We start from the raw sequence: 25,844 nt of genomic DNA on the forward strand, positions 1-25,844 counted from the left end.
GGACACGTTTACCGCATAGTTATTACTTACAGAGTACTCCGTCCATTGCCGTCTCACTACTCCGTCCTCTCTTCCTCATCATCGTCGGCTTTTCGGTTTTGGCCTTTGATATCAAACCCGTAGCCAATCAGAAGCCGTCAAGTCGTCTCAGTGGCCACATGCTTAGTAATAACGCTTACTCATCATTATTGACCAATCGCAACACGCGGAGTAGTCTTCGCTGTCGGTGAACGGGCGCGCTAAACCCGAGACGGCCTAGCGCGGCACGAGTTTGAAGAGGCCAACTTGTTCCTTTTGCGTTTTGCGCTTCTCTTCATAAAGCAACATCCACGGCTCGACCTCAACCTCAAACTTCATCTTCTCTTCTTCTTCTCTTCTCCGTCCACCCTCACTAGGAGATTTTCTTCTGCTACCTCTTGGTTGCCTCTTCTTTTCCTTTTATACCCCGCCGTTGGAAGTTCGTCGGCTCAGGGAGTTGATCAGGGCTCTTGCGGGCAGACTAGAAGCAAGCCAGCTCTTCTTCCGGCCAGTTTGCCTACCATCACTATTCGTTCGGTCACAATTACATCCAAGATGTCCAGACAATCGAGGCGGGGAGCGTCCTCGCCCTTTGCGTGGACCACCATCCTCTACCTCCTCTTTGTCCTAGTCGCTCCGTTTGCGCTTCTGGGAACCGCAAACGCCGGGGACGCCCAGGCGCCCATTGAGAACGAGAACCTCAAGAATGGTATGGAATTTGGAGCCCAGCTATACAAGGAACTGCAGATACTAATTGGGTTATAGTCATTGGTATCGATTTGGGAACTACATACTCGTATGTATCTCTCCACATGTCCCCCGTTTAACAGCTGTGTGGGTAGGAATGAATGCTGATTGCCACTCAATAGCTGTGTTGGTGTTATGAGAAATGGAAAGGTCGAGATTCTTGTCAACGACCAAGGAAACCGAATCACCCCTTCATACGTCGCCTTTACCGATGAGGAACGATTGGTCGGAGATGCTGCGAAGAACCAGTACTCCGCCAACCCCCACCGTACCATCTTCGATATCAAGTAAGTTGGATACAGACTATGATAATTGTATTGTTGAACTGGGGTACTGACAGGAGCATAGGCGTCTCATTGGTCGCAAGTTCTCTGACAAGGACATTCAGAAGGATATCAAGCACTTCCCCTTCAAGGTCAGCGAAATCAATGGAAAGCCGTCTGTCAACGTTGAAGTCAACGGAAAGGCCCGCAACTTCACCCCCGAGGAGGTCTCCGCCATGGTTTTGGGTAAGATGAAGGACATCGCCGAGAAGTACCTCGGAGAGACTGTCAGCCATGCTGTCGTCACTGTCCCCGCCTACTTCAACGACAACCAGAGACAGGCCACCAAGGATGCTGGTACCATCGCCGGTCTTAACGTTATCCGTGTTGTTAACGAGCCAACTGCCGCAGCTATCGCCTACGGTCTTGACATGACTGGTGACGAGCGTCAGATCATTGTCTACGATCTCGGTGGTGGTACTTTCGATGTCTCTCTCCTCTCCATTGACAAGGGTGCCTTCGAGGTCTTGGCTACCGCTGGTGACACTCACTTGGGTGGTGAAGATTTCGACCAGCGTGTCATCAACCACTTCGTCAAGCTCTACAACAAGAAGAACGATGTCGATATCACCAAGAACCTCAAGACCATGGGTAAACTCAAGCGTGAGGTTGAGAAGGCAAAGCGCACCCTTTCTTCCCAGAAGTCTACCCGCATTGAAATCGAATCTTTCCACGATGGCAAGGACTTCTCCGAGACCCTTACCCGTGCCAAATTTGAGGAATTGAACATGGATCTCTTCAAGAAGACTCTCAAGCCAGTTGAACAGGTTCTTAAGGATGCTAAGGTCAAGAAGTCTGAAATTGACGACATTGTCCTTGTTGGTGGCTCTACCCGTATCCCTAAGGTCCAGGAGCTCCTTGAGGAGTACTTCGGCGGAAAGAAGGCCAGCAAGCAGATCAACCCCGATGAGGCTGTTGCCTTTGGTGCCGCTGTTCAGGCTGGTGTCCTTTCTGGACAGAAAGGTACTGAGGACGTTGTTCTCATGGACGTCAACCCATTGACCCTCGGTATCGAAACCACCGGCGGTGTTATGACCAAGCTCATTCCCCGCAACACTGTCATCCCTACCCACAAGTCCCAGATCTTCTCTACCGCTGCTGACAACCAGCCCGTTGTCCTCATCCAAGTTTGTAAGTTACCCTCTGAGAGCATTCTATTTTTACTATGACCAAGCTAACAGTTTACTACTAGATGAGGGAGAGCGATCCATGACCAAGGACAACAACTTGTTGGGTAAATTCGAGTTGACTGGCATTCCACCAGCTCCTCGTGGTGTTCCTCAGATTGAGGTCTCTTTCGAGCTTGACCCCAACGGTATCCTCAAGGTTACTGCTGGAGACAAGGGAACTGGCAAAGCCGAGTCTATCACCATCACCAACGATAAGGGCCGTCTCTCTCAAGAAGAGATCGACCGCATGGTTGCTGAGGCTGCCGAGTTCGCTGAGGAAGACAAGGCCATGAAGAGCAAGATCGAGGCCCGTAACGCTCTCGAGAACTACGCTTTCACCCTCAAGAACCAGGTCACCGATAGCGAAGGCCTTGGTGGCAAGATCGATGAAGATGACAAGGAAACTGTAAGCTCCCTAACCCCTACATCTCCTTACCCAGTGCGTCGTACTAATGTACTTTTCGACAGCTTTTGGAAGCCATCAAGGAAGCCACCGAGTGGCTTGATGAGAACTCTGCCACTGCTACCACCGAAGATTTCGAGGAGCAGAAAGAGAAGCTCTCCAACGTCGCCTACCCAATCACCAGCAAGTTGTATGGTGATGCCGGTCAGGCTCCATCAGCTGATGATGATGATGACACCCCATCTCACGAGGAACTTTAAATGACCACTGGAAATACCCCCAATAAATAATACAAAAAAACAAGAAAGAAGAAAATGATAAAGACATCGAGAGTGTGGCATAGTTGGTTGCTATGTCGCTAACAAACGCTGCTTGGTGCATTGCTTACTACCGCCAAAATGGATTCCCGTTTGGTCCCAACCATTCAGCATTACTTGAACAACTCATACACATAGAACCATACGTACCTTGACGTGAAAGCAATGGAAATCCAGTCGACTTCGTCTGCTTTGCTGTTTTTTTTTTTCGCTTCTTTCTCTTTTGCTTTTCATGCCTACAACCATGTATTATCAAGATGAAGGAAAACGGAAGTCAAGGTAGTTAATATACAGGAGTTCTTTATTTTTTTTCATATTAAACCTTGCCTCAAGTAGACCGGTCTATCGGGTTATGCTCGAGTAGTTCATCATTTAATTCATTATTTGGGGGGGGTATATAACGAGGCAACAACTTTCTCGCATGAGGTACCATGCCCAAGCACCCCCTTGTACCCAAGCTATACACTGCAAGCTCGCCTGTGAAACTGAATTTTCTATATCTTATCCAGCCAACCGTCACCCAAGCAGAATAGCTGGTTAGGTATCCCATGCCATTCAAAGCAATATAAAAGACAAGATGTACGAAAGCCAAGTAACGATAGACAACAATGCATAGGGAAGAAAAGGAAAGAAGGACAAAGAATACATAAAGTGAAGTTGAGACACCCAGTAAGTATCATTAGTTAGCTGGGGCCCGCTCATAAAAAACAAGGTATGCCTGCTCGTTTTGCAAGTTATCAGGTGAAGAACGGGAAGAACTCGGTTGGAAATCCGTTACTCGTTGATCATCAAATTTCCGCCAACATCTGCGTTGCTCATCTCTAACTAAGGAGATGTAATGTCCTTCATTCATAGTTGAACCAATGTGCCGGACAACGGCGTAGGCGTTATAAATATATGGACTGGACGTAGCGAGCTCATTAGTCTGTAGCGCTGATTGGGATTTTAGGGGGGCATGGGAGTTGGATTTCGAATCGAGTTTATCGTCGTTGCCATCCGGCAGAGGAGAGACGGGGCGAGAAGATTGGGAATGTTGAGGATGTTGAATCATAAAGGGGGTCATGTCGAGGCCGCTAAGCGGGAAAGAAACCGGCGTGTGGATTTTACGCGCCTGTTGCCGTCTGGAGGCAGAAAATCTCTTGAAATGAAAGACGAGGAAGCGAGGAGCTCGGGTGAGGATGATTTGTTTTGCGGCTTCTCGCTCTCGTTTGCAGTATGGGCATTTCCAAACTTCGTCACCACTGAGTACTTCTTCTTGACAGTAACTTTTGAGGCACTGATAAATATCTCCTGTTCCTGTGACGGGGATTTCGACACTAATGCTATAAAATGCCTCGTATGTCGTGGAAGTCTTTCGGCATGTGGTGCAGCGAAGTCGACTGGCATGCTGTCCAGCAAAAAGGGAGGACACATACGATAGTTCACGGTGCGAGTATCGGGCCCATTCGATTTCCGATACCTTGTGGATTGGCATTTGTTCTCGGCGCATTTCCTCTGCAAAGGTCAATGGCCGTAAAGGTGTGCGTTGCCAACGTAGATTGAGATCTTCATGTAAACAATCAACTAAGACATCAAAGAACTCCTTTGCGTCTTGCTGCTGGCTCCCTGCCCACTCTGTGTTCAATCGACCAACAAATTTCCGGAATGATGTAGGCCGAATTACTTCAACGTCATTCTTCCACAAAGACCGTATCAGATTTGCGAACAAGCCCGGCAAGACGCCTTGCGAGCCTTTCCAGTTCTTTTGAACTTGAGCGTGAAAGCGATTATCGACAAAAAATTTGGTAAGGAGGACAGTAGCGCTAAGACTTTGTATTATTGAATTCATATAACAGGTTGAGCCCAGGTTGATAAGGCCAGTCCGAGGGAGCCTCAGTCGATCTATGGGGGAAGAGTATAGCGCTTGTTTATGGGCAGATGATTGCCGAGCAAGCGGAGGTTGCGTCTGACCACGGTCTGCCACACCACTATAGCTGGGTCGAGGAATGGCGGGTGGTGGCCTCGACGGAGCTGGTACGGCTGCAGCGTCGTACAGTGGAAATTGTACTGCATTTCCCGCATGTACCATAGACTCTCGGATGTCGTTTGGCTCAGGGAACCTCCTAAGAAAGTCCTCGTAACTATGTACGAATGATGCTGTCTGCCGTAGAGTGGATCCGTCGATATCTTCTGGTTCTTCAGTAATGTCCCCCTCCTCAGCAACGTAGCTGGTGTCTATCTCCTCGTCCTTCGCCTTTTCGAGCCAGGCTCGTTCTTCTTCAGGGTTGAGAGGCTTATAATCACGCAGCCTCCTCTTTCTCACCTCCCAGCTTGAATTTGCGCTAACAGTAGGATTTCTGCGCAAAGGCTGGCTGGAATCAGGCGCTTGTCTTCTAGCACGGACAGAGCTTAGTATCGCGCTGGTTTGGGACGTAGCTAGAGATTGTGGCCCGACCAAGTCAACCCATGCATCTAGACCACCAACTAAAAGAGCTGGAGGTCGGCCACCTTTTAACGGCTTATAAAAGTTGAACTCATATAAAGTATCATAGAGAGCTCGCAGATGTGGAACTGCACTTCCAGCGGGAGACCCTATCAAATATGTTGGCTCAACGGTGCTTTGGTCATAGTAGACGATAAGGTCAAATTCGTTTCGCCTGTTGAATAATGACTGTTCTGTGTCGGGTGAGATAATCAGCCGATCCTCAAGCTCTTCTGCAGATATGTTCTCCTTCAACACTACTGGCTCAATGCACAAGATGGACTTGGCATATATGTGACCGGCATCATATTGATCGCGTGACCGAACGTCGATGAGCAGGACATCATATTTTCGAATGTATTCTACCAGCTTTGTAGCAGTAATCGTGGGGCCAACATAGATGTCCGGGCTTCTGTTTCCAGAATCAGCCTCGGGGCGGATCCCGTTTGGAGTTTGCGAGCGGTACGGGTTATCTGTAGAGGTGTTAAGGCTGCTGTTGGAGTTTGTTGCTCCGGTGTTTGTCTGTTTGTAGATAGTATTGCGTATGCTTTCGACGGATGTCCTAGGAGGGTTCGGAGTTGGTATTGAGGGCACGGTCCACATAGGGTTATAGGCAGGGCTTGGGTATCTGGGGAGAGGTGCATCTACACCAGAGATGGGGACCTTTGGAGGGACAGTCGGGACAGATGGGTTCATCTCTCGGGGCCCCAGTGGTTTCGAAGGCACAGGACTGCGCTGTCCTGAATGAGCCTGTGAGTGTAGGTGTGACCGGTAGGTAGAGTAGTTCCCATTGGTGCTACTGGTAGAGTAGGAAGAGCCGTTTGCTCCCTCGTTCGATGGGCTGCTGCCTGGATGTCGATGGTTTCTCAAGCCTGCAAGTCTCTGAGCAAGGGGATCCTGCACAGGTATCGACTCACTGGCAGGCCTGCTGCCTCCTGAGCTATGCGAAGTGGTGTTTAATGGCTGCCTGTGAAAGTTGGTGGGGCTTGGCATGCGTAGCGGAGCAGAAGATGGAGTTGACGTCGAGCGTGAGTGTCCTGCGGCGTTGTTGCTTTCTGTGATTTTCCGCTTAATGTCTTCCATCGTCTTGTGCTGTGAATCAACGAGCTATGGTATCATTAGCTACCCTGCATCTCACGGTCGTCGGAGTATACGCACCATCATTAGCCTGGCAAACTGGTCCGCCCATCTTGGGTGATTCTGCTTCATATACGTGAAATCTGGGTGGCGGGGAATCATATTGACAGTGATATCAGAGGCACGGAGGTAATAGACGAGAGCAGAATCATATTTCCCTCGCTGGGCGAGGGTTTTGGACTTGCTGATGGCATCTTCGGAGATATGTAATAGCTCATTTAGCTATACCAACCCCGCTGTTAGCACTGCCTGGAAGCTCTGGAGAGGTAAACCAGGGCGAAAGGTAAGCAACATACCGATGGATCTTCACCCAAGTTCAAACAAGCTGCCATGTTCTGCAATTCTTTCATCGAGGGATAGGGAGGCCTACCCGCACCTGGGACGGGAGCTCCATCTCCGGCACCCCAAATCGGCTCCGCTGGTTCGACCATCTGGAATCCCGTCGGCAGCGCGATGCCTCGAGCAGGTCCCGGTTATATCATATGTCCAACGCCTCTCACACTCCCGTCTCCTCGCTGCTGGAAATGCTGCTGGCTAACTGTCTTCCTGAACGAGCGTCATAGGCCCCTCTCCGTGCCGCGTAGCAAGGCCGAGCGGCTTCAAAAATAGCTGGAGATCGTGGCGTGTCTCCCTGTTAGTCTCTCGGGAAGTCCCTATTGTATCCCATCCGCATCTCTAGCCGCACCATCGAGGCATCGGTGTCGTGTATCGTCTTTGTTCAATGCAGATAAATCCAACTGCTGGCGCAACGTTCTGTCGGGTATAAGCTCCCCACGTGATCTACCTTGTTCTTCCATCACATGACGTCGATTTATGGAATCAGGCACTCAACATTCAAGCAGAAGCAAAGCAACAGAAACAGAGGAAGAGAAGACGAAGACGAAGACGAAGACAAGCAGACGAAGCAGGCAGTGGATGCGCATCTGGAGAGATCGCCGTTGAGCCCCTGTTATCCTGCTGACCAGCCTGACGCTGTGCTTCGTTGACAGCTACAGCTATAGCTACATCTACAGCTCCAAACATCCCAAGCTTCTCCCTCAGTGTCGTCATCATGGCAAGCTGGTTCACATCGTCGTCCCCGCTGGACGACCAGGTTGAGAAGGCTACGTCCTCCAGCTTGTAAGTAATAAGTCTCGATATACCTAGCCGCTGCTAACAGTTACTAGGGAGGATATCGCTTTGAACCTGGAGATTTCCGACCTGATTCGATCCAAGACAGTGCAGCCCAAGGAGGCTATGAAAGTGCTGAAGCGCAGGCTGGAGACGAAGAATCCCAATGTTCAGCTCGCGACGCTTAAGGTCTGTGTATTTGTTGGTCTGAGATGTCTTACTCCGTTGTAGGATCTTGATCGCTAACAGGGGCTCTTTGCGTAGTTGACCGATACCTGCGTGAAGAATGGCGGTCGGCATTTTCTCGTTGAGATCGCATCTCGAGAATTTATGGATAACCTCGTTTCCTTACTCAGAACTGAAGGCCCAAATTCCTTAAACCATGATGTCAAGACCAAGATGCTGGAGCTTATACAGAACTGGGCCATGGCCGCTCAGCCCAGGAACGACCTATCTTACATCGCCGAAACTTATCGGAAACTACAGAACGACGGATATAATTTCCCACCAAAGACCGAGATCTCAAGCACGATGCTAGATAGCGATGCTGTAAGTCGGCAACTTGTTTCGTGCCGCAAACTTATAATATAATAGATAGCCAACTGACTGTGCCTGGTAGCCCCCGGAGTGGATTGACTCAGATGTATGCATGCGATGTCGCACTGCATTTACATTTACCAACCGCAAACATCACTGTCGCAACTGTGGGAATGTTTTCGATGCACAGTGTTCTAGCAAGACCCTGCCACTACCGCACCTTGGGATAATTCAACCTGTCCGTGTGGACGATGGCTGTTATGCAAAACTTACGTCGAAATCCACCAGTGCAGCCGCTCGCTCGTTTAGTAATTCATCAAACGTACCAGCAGTTCCCGCGAATAAGCCCCGCATGGAACCTCGGAGTGCGTATGCTGATAACGATTTTGACGAAGATTTGAAGCGGGCGCTACAGATGAGCTTGGAGGATTCAAAGGGGCGGCAGTCCTCTGGTTATGTTCCACAACCCAAATCTACATACGCCTCGCCAAAGGTACAAGTTAGCGCACCAAAAAATGATGAGGAAGAAGACGCGGATCTTAAAGCTGCTATTGAAGCATCATTAAAGGACGTGGAGGAGCAAAAGCGAAAGCATACTGCGGCTCTGAAGAGCTCTGCATTTAGCGACAAGCCAGCGTCCAGCAAATCTTCCGCAGTATTGCCGAAAAAAGATTATGAGTTGACACCTGTCGAAGCTGAAAATATCAACTTGTTGGCCACGCTTGTGGACCGGCTACAACACCAACCTCCAGGAACCATTCTACGAGAACCCCAAATTCAAGAATTATACGAAAGTATTGGTGCCCTACGACCGAAGCTCGCTCGAACATACGGCGAAACTGTCAGCAAATATGGTAAGATGTTATCATTATAAGGGTGACCCTTGAGACTAGCTAGGTGCTGACTGTTCTAGATACTCTTCTTGACCTTCATGCTAAACTATCAACGGTTGTGCGATATTATGACCGCATGCTGGAAGAACGACTCTCAAATACATACTCGCGCCAGACCTTGAATGCTTATGATAATGTTCGCCCCCAGTCTGGTTCCAACTTCTACCCATCTATGACCCAGCATAACACAGGTGGCCATGAAGGTGCCGAAAACTTTTATCTTGGAACTGGCGCACCATCTGAACCCCATCAGTCGGTGTACCCCCAATATCCAAGTACTTATTCACAACCGCCGCAACAGCAAGTACACGACTACCAAGGTTCAGCACTGTCATCTACTCCTTCTTTTGACCGGAGAGCTTCTACCCACGGTAGCCTTCACTCTCAGCCCAGAAATTCTGAACAATTCTCCCGGCCACCTCCACAGCCCTCTTATTCGTACACCCCTCAAGATCTCACGCATTCTTCACCACAGGGAGCAGAGTCCGTCTCTCCACCACAACCCATAGCACATCAATATCCACCTACCCAGTACCCGCCACCATCTGCAACCCCTCACCAAACTGTCTACACCCCTCCTGCTCCGACAAACGGACAAAATCCTAACTATAACTACATGTCACCCGCCCTACAGCCCCCCCTACAACATCACCAGCAGCAACAGCCGCCTCCACCACAGCAACAAGCTGCTTCAAAACCTGTCGTGGAGGAAAGTCTGATCGAACTTTAACCAATAATGATAAGCTGCTAATAAGTACTTCGTGAAATTTCATGATATGCCATCTATTTACCCAAGCATAGTCTATTGTTAATCACTAAAAAGATTGCAACATGTATCCCTTTTCATCTTTTTCTTTTGCCGAAGCATATTTCCTACTTTGGGATATTCAATAGAGGTTGGAGATTAACATCATCATCACTCTTCTCTCCTATGCTAATAATATGGAGAAAGTCCCAAGTCCCCACTTTGTAACGTTTATAAATGAGAGAATGACAGTATTATTGTATTTGTATCTGATATCTGATAATCTTAATATTACTTTCGACAACCCCGCGCTAATAGACGCTGTAACCGCAAGCCAAGAACTCTAACCGCGGATCTAAAAGGCTGGATCACGTGCAGTCAACCTCAACTTTCCGCCTTCTTGATGTTATCAGAATATTCGATCAAAACAACGAAGTTAGCGATTCGAGAGGGGAAGATTGGTACGGCCTCCCATCTGCACTCCCCTGCAAGCACATAATGTCGTCGCCTCCGAACACGCATGCCCCGCCGCACAAGCCGGCTGGGCATAAGCCTCACCGTCCGCATGTGGTTGGAGGACAGCGCGCGCATGGTCGTAACACGTCACAGATGAATCTGAATAAACTGCAGCGGTTGGCTATGGCGCACAACGCTATAAGCGATCTCCACGGAGGACAAGAAACGTCTGTGACCGGTCGACGTCATCATGCGAGAAAGAAGTCTGCCCCTTCATCACCCGCCACCAGTCCAAAGACCGGCCACCATGTACGGTGGAACGGCTCTGCTGTGGCATTGGGCGGCGTATCATCAAATAATCCAGCAATGAGAAAGAATCTTTCAACTCCCATTTTGAAGCGAGAAGGCTCAAGTGGTAATATTATCAAGAAGGGACACTTACTAGGCGAACTGAGCAGGATTGAAAAGACAGAAGAGAAGAAATCAGTGGGCTTTGAACTCGCGGGCTCTGACGACGACGACGACGAATGGGAGGACCATAGCTCTCCTTCGGGAGCAAGCACAAGGCGAAATTCACTTGTTATGGGTAAGGCCGGAAATACTGATGGAAATCCCCAAGGCACCGCCTTGACGTTTACCAAGTCGCCTTTGGTCCAACAGAACAACGCAGCGGATATGAAGCCTGAATTGAGTGAGGGGCCAGCAGCTGGTGAAGCGCAGCCTGATTCTACAAAGTCTGCTGGAGACACAGTCCAACCAACAGAGCAAGGGCAAAACGACGTACCCCAGCGGCTTCTCAGCCGACAACACTCAGGCATGGTGCCTCCAGCGGTGTCATCAGTTTCCGCTACAGCTACCCAGGCACCGCCGGAACGAAGCTCTCGAGTATCATCATTTGCCAATCTATCGAGCCTCGGTGGAATAAATCAGCCCGACTCTCGGCACAACAACGAAAGGGAAGACTCTCAGCGGTTCAGTCCTAATGCTACACCCTCATCTACTGATGTAGGGGTATCTCGGTTTCTAATAACTCATCCGAATGGGGGTAGTCATCCTGGTGGCCGCTCCGAATCCGACTTCTCGACCCCTTCCTCATTTCTTCCTAACTATCAACCTCGCACTCCACCCTCTCCGGAAACAGCTATAACGAAAGCACTCAAGTCACCTTCTCGACGCAGGCCTACAGAACCACACTCCCGTACACAGCAAAAGCTATGGCTACAACGAACTGCAACACTCTCAACCTCACCATCGGAGACCTCAATGGGGCCCATGACACCAGCTGTAGTACCTCAAGTAATCGATTCAAACGCTGCGCATACTCGACTAGCCCTCGATCCTCACCGTGCAGCCACTGCTGCTGGTGGATTCGCAGGCGGCCCTTCAACTGAAGGAGAGTCTAAGAGAATAAAGAAGGTGTACGAGCGACTATCCACTGAGTTTTCGGTCATGCATCGTTTCCGAAATCCAGTCGTAGACAGCCTAAATCGGATGTACGACATGACCAATCCTCCTGCAGGACAGGGTGGAACATCTCAACCAAGCGCTTCTTCTAACTCTGGACATTTGAATACAAATGATATCAATCATGAATCTTCCTTACACACACGCAATGGCAGCCATTCATCAAATACCAATACCTCAAAGCAGGGGAAACAAGGCTCGGTACGGTTCAAAGATCATGAAGAAGCTTATAATGATGACTCAGATGACCTTAATGATCAAAGCAATGATATCTCATCGCGTTCTGGCTATCACCTTACGGAAGAGGAGCTATTGGTCCGCCGTATGTGGAATAGCCTTGAAGTTGCTGCCCCAGGAGATTAAATGGCAGTGTCTTAAGGGGATTATTTCATACTGTTTGTGTACGACTATCTTCAGCCCATATATTGGCTGCATTTATCAACATTTATTAAGTTAGCCAGCTTATTAGCCGTTAATGATAACATCTAAATTCTTGATATGAATATAGAAATGCCCACGGTATCATAAATATTTATTTTGAAGGATAAAGCCACAGACAGTTATGGACGGTCAAACGATTTTTTCTATACAACATACGAGCTGAGCTGTAACCCGACAATATCATGGTGCCTCTATCAAATCAATCGACAAGAAACGGTAAAAGAGAGTTGTGAAAAATCAAATATCCGAGCATATAGGTTATTAATCAAACAATATTATTAAATGATATAAGCCAGGCGATGGGTGTTGGACGGTTGGTGGGATAAACTCCCAGTCCAAAGTCGAGATTAACTCAAAGCTTTGCAGGACATTGAATTAGAACGGCAAAAGAGTAAGGAATCAAACGTTTTGGGCACGAGGTGTTCCGCCGCCTCGTGCAGTTGCACCTCTATGTCGACCTCTGCCGCGGTCCCGGTCTGAGTGCCGTTTCTTATCCCTGTCATCTGTTTGGCCAGATGTTCGTCTCTGAGGTTGTGAGTGCCCAGCTGGGTTATTTGTTGCTGTCCCCGCTGATAGGGCGGCCTCTGCACCGGCGGATCTAGGAACAGATCCTTCAACGCTTCGGGTAGTATTTGGGCGTGATTGTCCCCCTCTTCCTCGTCCCCTTCCACCCCTGCTAGAATTCCCCCTTCTGCTTCTTGCCTTTTCGCTTTCCATCTTTGCTCTGGCTTCTGCAGCTTGCTCCTCTTGCATCACGCGCTTGCTCTCTTGGTCCCACCATTCCTGGAACTCCTGCTCGATCTGGATGTCATGCAGGTTATGTTTTGCGGTTGCTGCTTCGTGGATCTCATCCTTTTCAGTCTGTTGTTGAAGTAGAATAGTTGCAAGAGATATTTGGGACGTGCCTAGACCAGTGGAGGCAGAGGGTGAAGATTTGGTATGGGGTGTACTGAGAACCGTGGGTTTGGGTGCTTGAGTGCGGGGAGGTGTTTTTGGATAAGTGGGTTTCATAAGCGGGGATGATGAGCCAGGAGTTGCGCTTGACCCTGCTACTGTCTGGCGTAGGGTAAGCGGTGCTTTTGGTGTAGCGGAGCGTGCTGGATTTGACGTTGATATATCGGCATCGGCTTTTGTTGGCTTGAGGTTGGGTGACCGGGGAATTTGCCAAATAGGGGTATTGCTAACAATACTGGATTGTTCCTGCTCAGCAGCCAGCTGCTGTTGTTTAAGCTTCTTTCGTTCCTTTTGGGACAGCTTCGGGGAGAAATTCCGGGTTGCTTCTGCCTCAGGGCGAGAGAACCCTTCAATACGATATGGAGGTGTGCTTGGGCTACTTGATTCAGCTATGATATCTCTGAGACCACCACGGATTTTTGTTGGAGTGATGGAAGACCAAGGGGCTTTCGGTGGTGGAGAATTTGGAGTAGCGCTATTGTTGGGGGTACCGGTAGATGCAGGTTGAGGTATATCCTTGACTTTGGACATGGTTCTGGGTGGCTGAAGAGTAGTATATGAGGGCTTTGTTGAAAGATGAGGAAAAGTAGCAGGCCCTAAATCCAGACCGAGGCCAGGTCCTGAGCCAGGGGTTGCGGGTTGGGGTTGGCTTCGTGGTGAGCCGCGGGAACTTCCAGCTGGCGTCGGTCTCAGACTATCTCCACGGCGATTATCGGCGTGAAGAGATGGCTCATCATCCATTTGGAATATGAGATCACCAACTGATCTCTTCGGAGCAAGTGTAGGGCTTGCCTCAATAGGTGGTTTATCCGACAACGGTGTGACGATACCTACTTGTTTTCCTTTCCGTGACAGCGGAGACATGGATGGCTTATCCCTTTCGAGACTTCCAGGTCGCAGCATTGTGTCGCGAACCTCGTCTTCATGTAAATGCGAACGAAGCTTCATTGCATCAACGCGGCAGTTTTTATCTTGTTCAATAAGTGGGATAATATCTGGATAGCGTTCGGCAAGGAAAGTCTCAGAGTTACGGCCACGCGAGATGGGTTGAGAGGTAAGCTGCTTGTCCTGGCAGATTTGGTCGAGTTCCCAACGCAAGTCTGGATCGAGCTCATCCAGTAATCTGTTTTCAAGCATAATCTCAAGGTTAAGGCAAATGAACTCTAATGCTGCTCGTTTGAATTCCTTCACGGAGCACGGCATCACAGCGTTAAGAAGTTGACATACGTTCTGTATGGTAACGAACGTGCTTAGCCTCCGCTGGCATATTTGCGCCAATCGGTCAATCATCAACTCGTTTGCAACGCTTAGCACATCAATGACAATATCCATGAATGCATCAGCATTGGAAACATGTACATCGTCGAACAACTCTTCATCGACGTCTGAGTATATATATCGCATGACGAAATCCCATACACTGGGTTCCACGTGAGATAAATCAACGTGTATAGGCTCATGGACATCACGTTCTGTACCAGAAGCTCTCGCGTGTAACCAACGGCCACCTGCTCGACCCCTGAAAAGACCGTCAAAGAATGTGCATCGGCTGTAGAGTACATGGCTATGAGCTTTTACCTCTGCGTCTCCACTAAGCTCGATCAGTACGTCAGCTGTGTCAAAGAAGGAGGTATCTTGTATGGCGGTGGCCATGTCATTATGTAGGGCTGTTGCTGGTTGGGTCATTATCCTCGCTGCACGTTCCAGGCCGGCCATCTCCAGTGCCGCCGCTAGTTTGAGTACCTCAATGCGTACCTGCCTGTATAAGGCTGCATTGGCCAAGGTTGCATCTGTTTGCTTCTTATCATTCCGATTCCTGAGCCAGACATCATATAATCTATCTGTATACAAGTATACTGCTAAGTTGAAAAGTGCCAGGAATGAGATATTGGAGAATAGGACATGCACTTGTCCTGCCTTATCGTACTCGATTGACATAACTCCTTGAAGACAGAAGTAGTATTCCTTCCGGAACGTGGAGAGAGCGTTACGAAGGACATGGCTGCGAGATGATAGCATGAACTCGTGTACGGGAATTCGGGTGTCACTTAGGGAAGTGGATAACCAGGCAATCGACGGGCTGGAGAGAGATGGAGAAGCCCGCTGGGTATCAAGTAAGGAGGCCATCTCCTTTTCAACGTCAATATCAGCACCCTGGTCTGTATCTTTGTTTCCAGGAAGAGATTTTGGCTTGCAAATGTCAATTCTCCCCTGTCCTTCATTGGTAATTTCTACCATCTCTTCGAAGGGCATCAAGGGTAGAATATCAGCTCGTAATCGGGGCTCGTCAACCACGACGTTTCGTCTTGCTACGTCGCTGGTACGCTGTATAATAGCATAAGCGCCAAAGACATTGCTACGGACTCCCACAGCACGAGATATGTTAGGGACTCGAACAAATTTATACTCCTTGCCAGCTGCAACACCTGCAACAGTAGGTTTAATACCCGCTCTTCGTTCTTTCAGCCAGGCTGTGCCAGATTGAGTGCAGATGATTATGGAGCCATCCTGTCCGACATCCACGTCGCAAACAGCCATGTGACTCTTCTTAACTGCCCAGGTACGAATAGGATGCGGAAGAGAGTTGCGGATCTTTGCAGGATTGGTGGTTGACATTGAGGCTGAAGTTGACACTTGCCTGCTGCCCTCTTTGCCATCTCTGTCTCTTTCTTCTTCACGTCGTCCAGGGACAGAAACCGTGAAGACTTCGCCTACATTGGAGAGGGCACAGATGGTGTTTCCACCTGCGCGTATCTTTGTCACATAGCTCTCTCCGGCACCATATCGTGTAGCCATGAAACTGCTACGGATGAAGCTGGATACCGACCCGGTCAGCGGGAAAATGAGCTTTGAGTATCCATAATGCGTAAACACCCAGACCTCATGGTTTTCCAGTAAAACAACCGTAGCTCGCTCAATAGCACAAACAGAGGAGATAGAGACACTGAACAAGGAAGCTCCCACTTTACGAGGTATAGGTTGTGAAGTGAGAGACCTAGCATCAGCATCCATGAGGCCAAGCTGACCATCATTGCGTCCAAAGGTGTACAGGGCAGATGACGTGAAGACAGCGGAATGGATAGAAGAGGCAGCTGCGCCTAGGATACGGTCACGTTTGAATGGGTTAAAGATTTGGCGGGGAGACAGTTGAGTAGGAACATCGTTGGGCGAGCTTGCGGTAGGCTTAGTCTTCGGCAATGCGTATCCTAGCTGGCCATGTTTGTTGCTTCCCCAGGTAAAGACCTCGCCCTGGTCTGAAATGGCAATGGTGTGGTCTAGACCGAGAGCAACGGTGGTGATGCGTTTGCCGGTGATAGCACCGGAGTCCACACATACTGGACTGAAAGACGTTCCCTCATGTCCAGTCCCGAGCCTTCCACCAGGACCAAACCCACACATGTACAGGTTACTGCATGGATCTGTGGTGAGGATTGCAGTATGTAGCTTGGACATGACCACGTCCTGCACGATGAGGGGTGTAGACCGAATAAGGAACGGGATCTCCTCTGGTGTTTCAGACTCGAGTGAATTTTCATATTTCTCCTCGTAAAATCGATGTATCAAGGCCTCTGGACGAGGCAAGGTGATACGCTCAGGGAATTGCCGATCATCGCTGTCCCCCACGCCCAGAGAGAGGTTCTTGTTGCTTCCAAAGGTGAACAGCTCGTCACCATCCAGGTTAACTCGTGGGGCAACAGATCTGGCGTTACCGTACTGCTCTCCTCCAACTTCATCTTCTGCCTCGAGACTTTCTTCATCGTCACTATCGTCCTGCGCTCTTTTTGTGTCCACCGGGGTATCGTAAATAACACTAGAATGGAAGACTTCAAACGGACTGTTCCCTTCTCTGTCTTTGATCTTGACAAGCCCACCACTACCTTCTCTATGTAGTATTGCCTGTGCAATAGAAATGTTTCCAGCATAGAGGGCCCTGTGCAAGCATGTCCACCCACTCTCGGCATCTTGCACGTATATATCCAAAAAGGGCCCCGGAATCGCCAACAAAGCAGACGCAAACCCATATGCGCTCTCCTTATCTGAGGAGGCAATGAGGTGCATCAGAGTCCGGCCATGCTTATCTCTGGCATTGATATCATTCCGTGTCAGCGTCGTATTGGACAAGGCCTGCCTGTCCGCTGGGGAGAAGGAAAACGAAATGGACGACTTCCGGCGGTGCTTGGAGAAGGCTGTTGGCGAGCCATAGGAAAGAGACGAGGCGCCTATCACCGCAGAGGAGCTTTTGTATGCGTTGTTGGTGTTGCTGCCGCTGGCGTTGGTGCCGGGAGGTGCGGCCGCGGTGGTGAACGTGGCGCTGGCCAGGAGGCGAGAGAAAGCGTCAACATCGTCCCGGAGAAAGAAGTGAAGCAGTTGCCAGCTCATGTGCCGCAGCGAGAGGGCTGCCGTGTGAGCCCTGGCTGGCTTGTCTGCCTGTATATCTCCTCCTCTGCTGCGTGTTCTGTATAGCTGGTTATCTCGGTCGACGATCTCGGTGATGTGGCTCGTTCGGGTTGTCGGGAGCTATCTGGGGTCCCGGCTCAAGTCACTCTGCCAACTCTGCGGTCTTGACGGCGGCTTCAACGACGATGTAAATTGGAGATAAAGACCAGATAAAGATGACGACGGCGAAGATGAAGGATGAAGATGAAGATGACGATGCAAACCGACGAAGCGCAAAGTGGGATGTCCCTCCCTTGGGGTCCCCGGAGGAAGCTCAGAGGTCGCAGGCCAAGCTCGCTGGCCAATCAGAGGCCGCAGAACCCCGCGAGCGCACGAACGTGGTTTGATTATGTCATCTCCAGCCAGTGAGATCGCGAGTTAAAGCTTTAGTTAAAGCTTCCGTTAAGGGCTTAAGTAAGTTAGTTAAAGGCCCCCCCCGGAGTTTAGTTAAAGAGACGCCGGAGCTCGTTAAAGCGCCTCCGCTGCGCCCTCGCAAGGTCTCCGCTACAAGCCCCAAGCCCCGTCACAGGGTTGCGGCCCTGATAAGGTCAGCGTCTCTCGTTCCGCATCACCAGGACGAATGGCTCGCCAAGTGACTTGCCACGGCTGACTGGCTGCTGCGACTCGCCTAGACGTCGGTATCCGCGCCGTCACCCTCGATCGACATGGGACGTCAACGTTGATGTCAACAGGCAGCAAGGGGCGAGATGTGATGTGTACGAAGCATCCTCATGCGGTGTGTGGAGAGGAACAAGGGCGGTTTGTTTTACATGGCTGGTGACTCCCCCCCTTGCAGGCCCAGGCAGTTATGACTCTTATCCGGTCGCTTCCCGGTTTCTCTTTCTTTTCTTGTTCCCTTTGGCTCTTTGACTGTCTTTTCATCTTCTCTCCATCATCACGCTGATCGAGGAGAAAGATCGACCAGTAATGTACGGTACAGAACAATACCAAATGCCGATAAATTACACACAAAGCAGGGGTCTTTTTACACCAGTAGGAAACGAGGCCGTCTGGCTGGGCGGTGTAGGACTGTTAGTCAGCACGTATATTTCGTATGTATTGATGGTACGGTACAGTACAGTGTGAGGCTCTGTTGCCGCCGCAGCAGTTGAAGAGACACCAGAACATAGCAAGGATGGGATTCCATGCAGCCATCACGGTGAAAGAAGGCGGTGAATGTCTACAATAATGAGCACCTTTTAGTCTGTAGTCTTTGTGCTATCCGACAACAACATTATTGTAACAAAGCAGGCCAGGCGCCTGGCAGGTAGAAAAGCAGGGCGAAAGCACGCCAATAATACTCCGTACTCAATACTCAATACAGAGAAGAGCGAAAAGATACCGCTGAGTCAGCTAGTTATCGTCCCGGGGGGGCGCCCAGGTCATGTGTTCGCCCGATTCGGTCATCTCAACCTCCATCGCTCGACTTCATCGACGTCAACTCCGTCTTCTTCCTCTCCGCTGGCTCTCGTCTTCATCTTTATATCTGCACCTGCTCGCCCGGCTGCGCAGAGACGCTTGTGGTGGTGCTGGATTCTTCACCTCCCGTGTGTCTGCATAGCCTGCCAAGCGCATCTTCTCTCGGTTTTAGTGTGGCCCATCCCTGTGGAGGAAGCTCCCCGGCGGTACCTAGCTATCCCCGTCAAAACAGCCAGCAACCAACAGCAGCATCCAGCACACACAGCCAACCTGCATCAAACAAACCACGTCTGCGGCGCTTCGTTCTTCTGCCGGTTTCTCGTTTCTTCTTCTTCAGTCGCTTCTGCCTAGCCAGAGATTCTTGCTGCCTTTTTCCCGCTGCGGATCTCCTAGTCACCACCCAGTTCTAGAACCCAGCATCCACCCCCAAAAAGCATGGTCGTCAGAGGCACCACCGCATCTGCCTGTCCCGAGCCAGCTCAATAACCACCTCGATCTCTTCCCTTCCCGTCACGTCTCGATTTCTTTTCCTCCTGTTCCTCTTCCTCCTCCTCCGTCTCCTTCAACAGGAACAAAAGAGCTTCCAGGGTGCTTGGGCTATGTTATCATGGCCTGTGATTCATCCCCTTCCAACGCCTTCTTTGCTCCCTCTGCTGGAAAGTAGATAGACACCGCTACTACCACTACCACTACTACCACGACGACGACAGTCATCCTCAGCCAAACACCAACAGTCAACAACGCCATCGGTGCCGGAGAGGCTGTCGATAATGCATCAACGACCGCGGCCGTTACCCCGGCCGGCCTCGGAGGCTCCTAACCCTCCCATACCGGCAGACGAGAGACCGCTCTCAGACAAACAGGTACAAGACCAGATCGCAAAGCTGAACCAGATCATCCAGGTATGTTGGTAGAACAGCAGAGCTAGAAGCTGGAGCGAGTGAAATATATGCTAATGAGTGTCGTATAGAACTACCATACCAAAGCGGCGCTGATTATTCTTCATTCGAGGACCGTTTTACGGCCGATATACAGAGAGGGTGTGAAGAAAGTAAATAAATGGGTACTTATAGAGCCTCACCCTTTGGTTTTGTTATATATGTCTATCTTTCTGTTGTTCTAGGATGCTAACTGCCGCAGTTCAATGTCGAGGTCGATGACACAGATACCCTGCGAGAAGATCTCACCCAATGGCGGAACTGTACCGCTACCGATAAACGGCCCGAGCCGCTCATCATCGAAACCTTTCTCGACGGCTCTCAGCTCCAAAAGCACGAAGAACTCGTCATTCTAGATGATCATGGCAAGCGATGGGATGTCTTTGACGCTCTCTCCGATACCCCTGGAGGGCCACCGGAAAAGAAACGCGGCACAAGGAATGAGGTCATTCTGGAAAGATGGGTTATCGAGTTGGGCTCTTCCAACTCTTCTGGTCTACCAGGAGACATGACGCATATCTTACCAACGACATACAAGAAGTGCATCATTACATTTCGCTCCTTGTTCGCTTACTCTAAATTACTGCCTGCCTGGAAGTTCACTAAACGCCAGTCGAAGGTCGCCTCCCATCCAGCTTTGCGGCTACAGCATCGCATAATACCAGCAAGCAAAAGCCAATACGGCAGCCGTTCGGATCCCTTGGCTATTCCTCTGTGCGGCAGCTCAAGCGATGAACCGGATACCTACTCCTTCGGTGTCACTGAATCCCCGGCTGGACCACTTTCGATTCGTGTGACTTATCGGATTAACTGTGAATTTCGTGTCGACGACGCTGAGTCCATGTTCAGCTCGCGGTTTATGGGGGTGGATGATGACCTATTCCGCCCCTCCCTACCATCGGCGAATGACCGTGAAGAGCAAGTTCGAGCCCAAAATGTAGATATCGGCTCTTTGCCGGCCAAGCATAGGGCCTCGAACAATCCGGATCTCAGCCAAGCATATGGCAGCATGTCAACCTTCCATCGTGCCGATCCAAGCATCAAGGGAAGTCCCATATCTGCCCTCCGCGCAGCTAGGGAGTTAGTTGGTGGCTCGCCTTCTCCTCCAACACAGATGCCTTCACCGAAACTTGGTCATGCACGGGTTGCTTCACTTTCCGGCGAAGACGGACATTCAATGCAGCGCAGGCCGTCAGTCTCCTACCAACCATTCAAGGCACCACCACTCTCAGCTTCTCCTGGTCCCGGCGCTCCTCGTAGCCCATCAACCAGGGAACCCTTAAATATAAGCGTCAACCCAGCCCAGAATGTCCTAGGAGCCTCTCCATCTCCCAGGAGAATACCGAACTCATCCACCCGCCCTCTCTCAGCGCACGTTTTGCCCGACCAGGCTGTCTTCTCCTCGATGTCTGCTTCTCCAAAACAAGCTCCTATCTCAAAGTATAGCAGCTCGTTCAGCCACAGACGTGGCCGCCTCTCTACCGGCGGAGGAAGCAAGACCGAAGAAGACAATAACTCGAGTGGAAAAGCAAGCATCAGTTCATCGTCAGCGATGGCAACAGGACAGCGAGACTCGACCTCTGGTGTTTTCCCTGTGGTCGATACTGATGAAGACAACATCTCTGAGTTTCTCAAGATGCTGGACCAGCGGAAGGATTTGCTATCCAACGGTCCTGATGGTTCGACTTTCGATCCGGCATCGAGCAGAAGGACTACCACAGCAACACTATCTAGGTTCCAGAAGATGAAGGACACTAATACCGCCTTGTCAGATTCTATGACTTCGTCTCTCTTACTACATCGGTCAACTGCCTCCTCATCTAGCAAACACCTTCCTCCAGCCGCAACAAGCAACCCGACATCTACGGCTGCAGCAAACTCGCTACCTAGCGGCGTCTCAGGATCCATATCATCATCTCCGGGCAAAGCTATCTCCCCACATACACCACATACCCCAGCTGTTCCATCTAGGCTGAGCTCAAACAGCGTGATTGAGTATCCTAGTCCCGACGAACCGGGCCATATCATTACCACAAATACCCGCTCGCGTCGCGCTCCTCGCCATGAATCTCCCCTGGGAGAAGCCTCTGAGCCTGACCAAGAATCAGAATCAGGACCACCATCCCAAATAACTACTACGGCCAATGCGATTGATATACCGCTGCCTGCCTCTCCACATAACCGACATCACCGGGGAGCATTCATTTCTAGTTTCCGTCGCTCCAGTTCTGCTGCTCAGCGTCGAACTAGCACAGCAAATTCAAACAACACCGCAACAGGAGACGAAGATGTTCCTGACTTCTTGCCCTTCCCGACAACTACCAGAAGTATCAGTCTAGGAGCGCAAGACAGATCCCCGCCATCTATCAGCGAGCTGCTGCAGTCTGCGAGTCCGGATGCGGAGAACCACCCTGCAGTCCCATCCCCGGTCGACAGACGCCAAACGGAAAGCCCTCAGACTCTTGACGCGGAGAATACAAAAGACAGAACAGCTTTGCCTTACCAGCCTCGCGTTACTCCTCAACCGCTTGACCGAGAACCACAGGCACATCCCTCACATACACATGCACGACGAGCTAGCGCAAGAAGGTTCAGCACCGCCCGTTCACCATGGAGCAATGTAAACCCTTCATCGAGTCCCAACCCTCACGGTAATGGAATTATGGACGAGGATGAACCACTATTATTCACTATGTCGGATTTCGGAGCGGGAATCAGTCACCGCACAACTACCCATGAATCAAGACGAGACCACGACAGACGTCGAGATCGCGAGAATAATCGAGAAAGTGATGGTGGCGGCGGCTCTGGTTCTGGCGGTGGGAATCCCTGCTCATTTCATCCTTGGGATTAATTTGGTTCTTTTTTTGTTGTTGTATACCCATCTCCCCCGTCTTTCCTACACTCCGTTACACATGGCGGTTTAAGTGGTTCTAGTTCTACGTTGATACGTGATCATGTTCTTACCCCATTCTTGTTCTTGTTCTGACGGAGAGCCTTGTCTTCTTGTTCAGGTCCACGATGGTGTTTGTGGTTGGACGCTGGCGGTGTCCCTACCATATTGCCCATGCCCATGCCCATGCCCATGCCCATGCCCTTCTACCTCCACATACCCAAGCCCACACAGATCGCACTAGCTGCTGTCTCCGTGTTAGCCCTCTTACTCGTCACCATCTCGCTACCACTATACATCATACTCGCCTCACTTGCCGCTTTAAGTGGTAATACTCACTCGTCCTCGCTCCCTTCCCCTACCATACGGATGCAGACCACTTGTGGATAAGTTGGCTTCTCATCTTCATTCCTGCCCTCAGCAGCCTTTTGTTACTTTTATCCTTTGCATTGGCTTCCTATTTGTTTGTCGAGTACATTGGTACTACATGGCGCGGTGCCTTTGACAGGTTTGGTCTTCTAATCCCCTATTAACCCCGCCCTTCTTATTCTTTCGCATATCTTCTACCAACATTTTTCTTTTCTCTTCTTTTCTTTTTTGGAAAGAACCATGCCATATATCTCACATCTATTCTGCTCAAATAAAGCACAGCAGCCTCTTTATTTTTTCCCCCTTGAACTACAGTTTGGCACATTGGTTTGTTAGTTGGATTGGTATCGATTGCTTGTTTTGTTTTTTTGTTTTTGGTTATTGAGTTGTTTAAATAGTTACCGTGGTTCACCGGCCGGTTGATTGGGCTTCGGTTCGGCTTCGGGCGTTGGTCTGCTGTCTTTTTGTCTTCCTTCGTTTTACCATAGACATCACGATTCGATTCGACTTCATAACACATATTAGGCTGCTAGGGCAAAGAGAATGGACATATAGGGATAAATGGGATCAGGTACTATGTGATATATTCAACACGCGTTGTGTATAACGAGATCTCCATAGTAGCATAATATCACGGTTTTTTATTATACGTTAGTCAACCTGCCATTCCCTAACATTGATATAACTATAGAAGGGTCTCAAGTCTTTTTGAACAAAGCAATCACAATATTTCAATCCGGGTGCCAGTTAGTTAGCTTTGAACTGATCATCAGAACAAGAACAAAATCCTTCAGCCAGGTTCTATTTTGATTGGTGATCCTTCATGAAGGCTTAACAATTATCGATGTGTGAAATACGGGGCAGTTGCCAGTTCTTTCTGGCCGTTGCGATGGGCAATCAAGCGTATTCATTTAATAAACACTTGAGGTCACCAGCAGAGATGAGATTTTTCCGTCAGCAACTGGCGGTAGGCCTTGAGCTTGCTGCGTTCTCGGTTGATACCCTGGCGACTCAGAGCCAACCCAGCGCAATATCAGACTATTGCGTCCAGGCAGTAAGTCTTTCTAGGGCAATGATGCTGTTTCATGTAATAACAATTTATAACTAACAATTTCATACAGTGCAAAGCTTTGACGAGCAAGCTTGCAGACCAGGTCAGTCTGCCGAATACCACCGTCTATGACGAGGAAAAGACGCAGTTCTGGTCTTCTCAGCAATCGGAAACATCTCCGACATGTTTCTTCCGTCCTAAAAACTCACAGGATGTCGCTGCTGCTATCAAAATCTGCCACCGTACCGGGTGCCCCTTTGCAGCAAAATCAGGGGGTCATGCTGCTATGGCGGGTGCTTCAAATATTGCCGGTGGTCTGACCATCGACTTTTCCTCCCTCAAGAGCATTATTGTAAGCAAAGATAGACGTACTGTCTCTCTAGGTGCAGGGAACACATGGCTCAACGCCTACTCGCGGCTCCAGAAAGAAGACCTGGTAGTTGTTGGCGGCAGGGTGGCTGATATCGGTGTCTGTGGCCTGACACTTGGAGGAGGCATCTCTTTCTTCAGCAACCTATACGGATGGGCGGCGGACAATGTTCGAAGTTTCGAAGTTGTCACGGCTTCTGGTGATATTGTTCTTGCAAGTTCCCATCAACATACTGATCTATACTGGGCCCTCCGAGGTGGTGGCAACAACTTCGGCCTAGTCACTAAGTTTGAGGTCTTTTCATACCCTTTAAGACGGGGAGAGATGTGGGGAGGGAACTTGGTATACCCAGGGGCTCAGAATGCGAGCATGTTCCGGCATTTGGCTGAATATACCAGGCACGGTGCAGAACAGGATCCCAAGTCTGCATTGATAGTGAATGTTGTATACATCCAGCAGTTCGATCAGTATATTTGCGTAGCTCAAGTGGAATATGCCGAGCCTATGAAGGACAACAGCACCCATCCTGCGGTCTTTGACGGGATATTTGCTGAACCAGGCCGGGTGATGGACACAGTAAAGTCTTCTACACTGGCACAGATTGCAACGGATTTCAACGATGCCAATCCCAATGGCCTGAGGGAGAGTTACTGGACAGCAACGATCGAGGCTGATGCGCAGCTTCTCTCGGACCTCCTGGACCTTTGGGTTAAAGCTATCGACCCTCTACGAAAGAATGTCAAGGGGTATCTACCGGTATATTCACTGGAACCGATTGGTACCCCGATGCTCAAACCAATGGCCAGACGGGGCGGTAATGCATTAGGTCTAGATGATACAAAACCCATTATCATCATGAATCCCAGTGCAAGATGGGAGAACGCAGAAGATGATAAAGTTGTCATCGACGCATATGTTGGCTGGCTTGAGACAGCAAAAGCAAAGGCTGAGGAACGAGGCCTCTGGAATGACTTTGTTTATATGAATTATGCCAGTGTCAAGCAGGATCCTATTCGAAGCTACGGAAAGGCCAATATTGAACGGCTTCACAAAGTGGCTAAGAAATATGACCCCGAAGGTATCTTTCAACGTCTAGAGCCTGGATACTTCAAACTCTGAGCATAATGGTACTCTAAGAATGGTTTTTTTTATTGTTGATAATATCTAGATACATGGATAATTTTGACGTTGG

At 49.8% G+C, this 25,844-nt stretch overlaps 7 protein-coding genes across 7 annotated transcripts; 5 read left to right on the forward strand and 2 right to left on the reverse strand.

The window, feature by feature from the left end:
* Nucleotides 1-158: 158 nt before the first annotated feature.
* ARB_05266 (uncharacterized protein) lies at nucleotides 159-2,920 on the forward strand (the record flags this gene model as incomplete). The annotated part of the gene is made up of 6 exons (XM_003016926.1): nucleotides 159-165; nucleotides 260-776; nucleotides 888-1,052; nucleotides 1,114-2,219; nucleotides 2,281-2,663; nucleotides 2,726-2,920. 6 exons carry the CDS (start codon nucleotides 159-161, stop codon nucleotides 2,918-2,920), a joined length of 2,373 nt encoding a protein of 790 aa, XP_003016972.1.
* A 736-nt stretch (nucleotides 2,921-3,656) lies between these two features.
* Nucleotides 3,657-7,006, reverse strand: ARB_05267 (uncharacterized protein; the record flags this gene model as incomplete). The annotated part of the gene is made up of 3 exons (XM_003016927.1): nucleotides 3,657-6,545; nucleotides 6,597-6,797; nucleotides 6,872-7,006. 3 exons carry the CDS (start codon nucleotides 7,004-7,006, stop codon nucleotides 3,657-3,659), a joined length of 3,225 nt encoding a protein of 1,074 aa, XP_003016973.1.
* A 369-nt stretch (nucleotides 7,007-7,375) lies between these two features.
* Nucleotides 7,376-9,845, forward strand: ARB_05268 (uncharacterized protein; the record flags this gene model as incomplete). Its single annotated transcript, XM_003016928.1, has 6 exons — nucleotides 7,376-7,523; nucleotides 7,577-7,694; nucleotides 7,742-7,874; nucleotides 7,950-8,234; nucleotides 8,413-9,076; nucleotides 9,136-9,845. The coding sequence occupies 6 exons, from the start codon at nucleotides 7,376-7,378 to the stop codon at nucleotides 9,843-9,845; spliced, it is 2,058 nt and encodes a 685-aa protein (XP_003016974.1).
* Nucleotides 9,846-10,469: 624 nt separating this feature from the next.
* On the forward strand, nucleotides 10,470-12,143 carry ARB_05269 (uncharacterized protein; the record flags this gene model as incomplete). The annotated part of the gene is made up of 1 exon (XM_003016929.1): nucleotides 10,470-12,143. The coding sequence occupies one exon, from the start codon at nucleotides 10,470-10,472 to the stop codon at nucleotides 12,141-12,143; it is 1,674 nt and encodes a 557-aa protein (XP_003016975.1).
* A 477-nt stretch (nucleotides 12,144-12,620) lies between these two features.
* On the reverse strand, nucleotides 12,621-17,555 carry ARB_05270 (BTB domain and ankyrin repeat protein; the record flags this gene model as incomplete). The annotated part of the gene is made up of 1 exon (XM_003016930.1): nucleotides 12,621-17,555. One exon carries the CDS (start codon nucleotides 17,553-17,555, stop codon nucleotides 12,621-12,623), a length of 4,935 nt encoding a protein of 1,644 aa, XP_003016976.1.
* Nucleotides 17,556-19,801: 2,246 nt separating this feature from the next.
* ARB_05271 (autophagy protein Atg13, putative) lies at nucleotides 19,802-22,823 on the forward strand (the record flags this gene model as incomplete). Its single annotated transcript, XM_003016931.1, has 3 exons — nucleotides 19,802-19,933; nucleotides 20,002-20,082; nucleotides 20,172-22,823. The coding sequence occupies 3 exons, from the start codon at nucleotides 19,802-19,804 to the stop codon at nucleotides 22,821-22,823; spliced, it is 2,865 nt and encodes a 954-aa protein (XP_003016977.1).
* A 1,297-nt stretch (nucleotides 22,824-24,120) lies between these two features.
* On the forward strand, nucleotides 24,121-25,771 carry ARB_05272 (isoamyl alcohol oxidase, putative; the record flags this gene model as incomplete). The annotated part of the gene is made up of 2 exons (XM_003016932.1): nucleotides 24,121-24,285; nucleotides 24,353-25,771. The coding sequence occupies 2 exons, from the start codon at nucleotides 24,121-24,123 to the stop codon at nucleotides 25,769-25,771; spliced, it is 1,584 nt and encodes a 527-aa protein (XP_003016978.1).
* Between the last annotated feature and the right edge of the window lie 73 nt (nucleotides 25,772-25,844).

This window comes from Trichophyton benhamiae (genome assembly GCF_000151125.1).
Source record: "Trichophyton benhamiae CBS 112371 chromosome Unknown contig01989.5, whole genome shotgun sequence".
Taxonomy (NCBI): domain Eukaryota; kingdom Fungi; phylum Ascomycota; class Eurotiomycetes; order Onygenales; family Arthrodermataceae; genus Trichophyton; species Trichophyton benhamiae.